Source organism: Coregonus clupeaformis, chromosome 35 (assembly GCF_020615455.1).
Source record: "Coregonus clupeaformis isolate EN_2021a chromosome 35, ASM2061545v1, whole genome shotgun sequence".
Lineage (NCBI taxonomy): Eukaryota > Metazoa > Chordata > Actinopteri > Salmoniformes > Salmonidae > Coregonus > Coregonus clupeaformis.
This window is the reverse complement of record NC_059226.1, coordinates 8,032,763-8,037,228: the sequence shown is the minus strand read 5'-3', so window position 1 is coordinate 8,037,228 and position 4,466 is coordinate 8,032,763. Positions and strand designations below refer to the sequence as shown.

The 4,466-nt window shown below is 42.4% G+C and overlaps 1 protein-coding gene across 3 annotated transcripts; it reads right to left on the bottom strand.

Moving 5' to 3' along the window:
* On the bottom strand, positions 1-1,344 carry LOC121550318 (proteasome assembly chaperone 3). 3 transcript variants are annotated; one of them, XM_041862540.1, is made up of 3 exons: positions 1,245-1,344; positions 482-712; positions 1-346 (listed from the first exon to the last, which is right to left on the bottom strand). In XM_041862540.1, exons 1-3 carry the CDS (start codon positions 1,323-1,325, stop codon positions 194-196), a joined length of 465 nt encoding a protein of 154 aa, XP_041718474.1. In that variant the 5' UTR covers positions 1,326-1,344; the 3' UTR covers positions 1-193. The 3 variants fall into 3 exon arrangements, with proteins under 3 accessions (XP_041718474.1, XP_041718476.1, XP_041718477.1); XM_041862542.2 differs by having other exon boundaries at positions 1,199-1,331; XM_041862543.2 differs by having other exon boundaries at positions 482-707; positions 1,199-1,331.
* Between the last annotated feature and the right edge of the window lie 3,122 nt (positions 1,345-4,466).

Genomic DNA, 4,466 nt, shown 5'->3' with positions numbered 1-4,466 from the left:
TTCACATTTATATGACATATTTATTACCACATTTACAGTTCATGCTACAATGTAACAACAGATAACAAAATAACAGTTTTAAAAGGATGGAAAAACATTCAGAGCAAAGAAAGTTGTTAAGTGCATGAAGCCTTTTTTTCTGAAATTGTTTTTCCAGGTAGGCCATTCTGTTTCTCCATCCCTGAACCAGTAGTTACCAGACTTGACAACTTTTGATGACATCTTTCATGGCCTTTATTGCTTCTATGGAACTGTCCTTGAGTGCCAACCCCAGTAGAACAGGCCTGTTGCCTGCCTCTTGTGACACAAATGTTGCCAAGTTTTTGGCACAGACGTGTGTCAAAGCCTGCAGAGAGAAATAAAACAAGACAGTGTGTGAGGAAGAGTGTAGCCAGCCACATACATACTCATAGTACAGTCAAGTAGAGCAATACAACGTTACTAATATTATGAACAATTCTAGTGGTGTCTAGCTGCTTACCTCTTCTTTTCCCAGCAATACTTTGGTGGTGAACATGGGAGTGCTGATATCACCTGATCTGGAGTCAGGTGTGACTGATACTAAAGTGCCAATCTTTCCATACTGTGTGAGAACTATAAATATGTAGTTGCTGAATTCTGTGCAAACAACCTGTGTGGATATTCCATTGATTGATTTCTCTGTCTGCTTTGATCTGATGAGAGGCTGAGTTGACATGGTTTTCTTTCTGTCCTGAAACAAAAAAAGACATGTAAGCAACACAATGATAAAAGTAAACATTAAGGCACATGATTATTCTATTGCAAAATAAAACACAATTTTCAAAGAGTATTCTCAAACATATATCACTAGCATGCTTTCAAAGAGTATTCTCAAACATATATCGCTTGCATGAAGTCAAAATACTGCATAATGAAACTGCAATAACATTTTGACCAAGTTATAATTCGGGAAGGCAAAGCCTACATTTTGACAAACTCTTTATTACAACAACCAGAATCGCAGACATGTTTTGGGTTAGATAACCTTCTACTAGGCTAATGCAGGCTGAAGAGCCAAAGTCTCGCCCCGCTGCTGTGGCATTTCCTATCGGCTAGCAGAACTAGGGTATGCCGAGGCTACACTGACACATCGATAGCATGCTGCTATAGCTACGCTAGTTCGTAAAAATAATCAGATACCGATAGATTTTATAAATAGTGGTGAAATATTCCTCACCGTGTGCTTGTGTTGGGATCCGTTTGTCGTTAACTTCAATACTAACCTTTATTGAAGGCTGTAAATTAAGCATGGATATCGTCCGAAGTTTCAGTTTCTCAACCTTCCCTCTCTGAATTTCGCACATGCGCACTGCCACTGAAATTGAAATGACTCAGCAGGTCCTGTCGCTTCTAAGCGCAGATCTGAGATCAGCCATATTGAGCCTGTGCGCATAGCCAGTATACATTTGTAAACACAATCATAATTATGATAAAACTGATTTAGGATGTGTCTAAAGGTATGGCAATGGCATATTCCATCTTCGGAGTATGAATTCTAGTCTGGGTACCAGTCTGTTTCCACTTCTTGTCAAACTGAATATTGAACGTTGAAATTACCGAAAGGGGAGTCTCTGGCGTATGACACGGAGTGAAAATGATAATTACCTGTATTCGGGAAATGCTATAGAGACTCAGGTGCAACTGTGGGTTTACCCGTTTTCCCACTGAAAGTTCGAAAAATATTTTTGTGTTAAAGTAGGCATATTTATAATAAACCAACATACCATATTGTTTTCGGGTTTAGGCTACACACTCAGCCACAATGTTTAGAAGGTAATCTCGAATGCGCTTCTTGTGGCGGGAAAGGAAAAGTAGCCTAGGCCTACCTCCCTGCAAAATAAAGGAGGGGAAGGAACTTAAACAGAGTTTTGAATTTTTGGTGAGTCTTTGATTTGATCCATTGAGTTGATAGCTAAATTAGTTGTACTGTTGGGATATGGCCATTGTCATCAATGTTTCATAAAATAAGACAGACATAGGCCTACTTGCACTCAGTTTTCAGAATGCATTGGTTTTGGATGGATATCAGGAGTAATAATAATAATAATAATAATAATATGCCATTTAGCAGACGCTTTTATCCAAAGCGACTTACAGTCATGCGTGCATACATTTTTGTGTATGGGTGGTCCCGGGGATCGAACCCACTACCTTGGCGTTACAAGCGCCGTGCTCTACCAGCTTAGCTACAGAGTATCCAGCAGCACAGCCCCAACCATGAAAAATAGCCCCAGACCATTATTCTTCCTCCACCAAACTTTACAGTTGGCACTATACATTGCGGCAGGTAGCGTTCTCCTGCCATCCGCCAAACCAAGATTTGTCCGTCGGACTGCCAGATGGTGAATTGTGATTCATCACTCCAGAGAACGCGTTTCCACTGCTCCAGAGTCCAACGGCAATGCTTGGCATTGCGCATGGTGATCTTAGGCTTGTGTGCGGCTGCTCGGCCATGGAAACCCATTTCATGAACAGCTCTTGTGCTGACGTTGCTTCCAGAGGCAGTTTGGAACTCGGTAGTCAGTAATGCAACTGAGGACAGGCGATTTTTACACGCTACGCGCTTCAGCACTCGGTGATCCCGCTCCCGTTCTGTGAGCTTGTGTGGCCTACCACTTCTTGACCAGGGCAGCTCTAGCAGGGCAGAAATTTGATGAACTGACTTGTTGGAAAGGTCGCATCATATGACGGTGCCACGTTGAAAGTCACTGAGCTCTTCAGTAAGGCCATTCTACTGCCAATGTTTGTCTATGGAGATTACATGGCTGTGTGTTTGATTGTATACACCTGTCAGCAACGGGTGTGGCTGAAATAGACGAATCCACTAATTTGAAGGGGTGTCCACATACTTTTGTATACAGCGCATTCGGAAAGTATTCAGACCCCTTGACCTTACTGTAAAATGGATTTAAAAATAAATAAAATCAATCTACACACAATAATACCCCATAAGCAGTTTTTACAAATATATAAAAAAAATTATAATGGAAATATAACATTTACATAAGTATTCAGACCATTTACTCAGTTTTTTGTTGAAGCACTTTTGGCAGCGATTACAGCCTCGAGTCTTCTTGGGTATGACACTACAACCTTAGCACACCTGTATTTGGGGAGTTTCTCCCATTCTTCTCTGCAGATCTCATCATCTCAAGCTCTGTCAGGTTGGACGGGGAGCGTCGCTGCACAGCTATTTTCAGGTCTCTCCAGAGATGTTCGATCGGGTTCAAGTCCGGGCTCCGGCTGGGCCACTCAAGGACATTCAGAGACTTGTCCCGAAGCCACTCCTGCGTTGTCTTGGCTGTGTTTTTAGGGTCGTTGTCCTGTTGGAAGGTGAACCTTCGCCCCAGTCTGAGGTCCTGAGCGCTCTGGAGCAGGTTTTCATCAATGATCTCTCTGTACTTTGCTCCGTTCATCTTTCCCTCGATCCTGACTAGTCTCCCAGTCCCTGCCACTGAAAAACATCCCCACAGCATGATGCTGCCACCACCATGCTTCACCATAGGGATGGTGCCAGGTTTCCTCCAGATGTGACGCTTGGCATTCAGGCTAAAGAGTTCAATCTTGTTTTCATCAGACCAGAGAATCTTGTTTCTCATGGTTTGAGAGTCCTTTAGGTGCCTTTTGGCAAACTCCAAGCGGGCTGTCATGTGCTTTTTACTGAGGAGTGAATTCCGTCTGGCCACTCTACCATAAAGGCCTGATTGGTGGAGTGCTGCAGAGATGGTTCTCCTTCTGGAAGGTTCTCCCATCTCCACAGAGGAACTCTGGAGCTATATATCGGGTTCTTGGTCACCTCCCTGACCAAGGCCCTTCTCCCCCGATTGCTCAGTTTGACCGGGCAGCCAGCTCTAGGAAGAGTCTTGGTGGTTCCAAACTTCTTCCATTTAAGAATGATTGAGGCCACTATGTTCTTGAGGACCTTCAATGCTGCAGAAATGTTTTGTTTTTGGTACCCTTCCCCAGATCTGTGCCTCGACACAATCTTGTTTCAGAGCTCTACAGACAATATATTCGACCTTATGGCTTGGTTTTTGCTCTGACATGCACTGTCAACTTTGGAACTTATATAGACAGGTGTGTGCCTTTCCAAATCATGTCCAATCAATTTAATTTACCACAGGTGGACTCCAATCAAGTTGTAGAAACATATCAAGGATGATCAATGGAAACAGGATGCACCTGAGCTCAATTTCGAATCTTATAGCAAAGGGGCTGAATACTTATGTAAATAAGGTATTTCTGTTTTTGTTTTTTTATACATTTGCAAACATTTCCAAAAACCAGTTTGCGCTTTGTCATTATGGGGTTTTGTGTGCAGATTGATTAGAAAAATATGTAATTTAATCAAATTTAGAATAAGGCTGTAACGTAACAAAATGTGGAAAAAGTGAAGGGGTCTTGATACTTTCCGAATGTATAATCTAGGTATTGTGCGCCTTTCG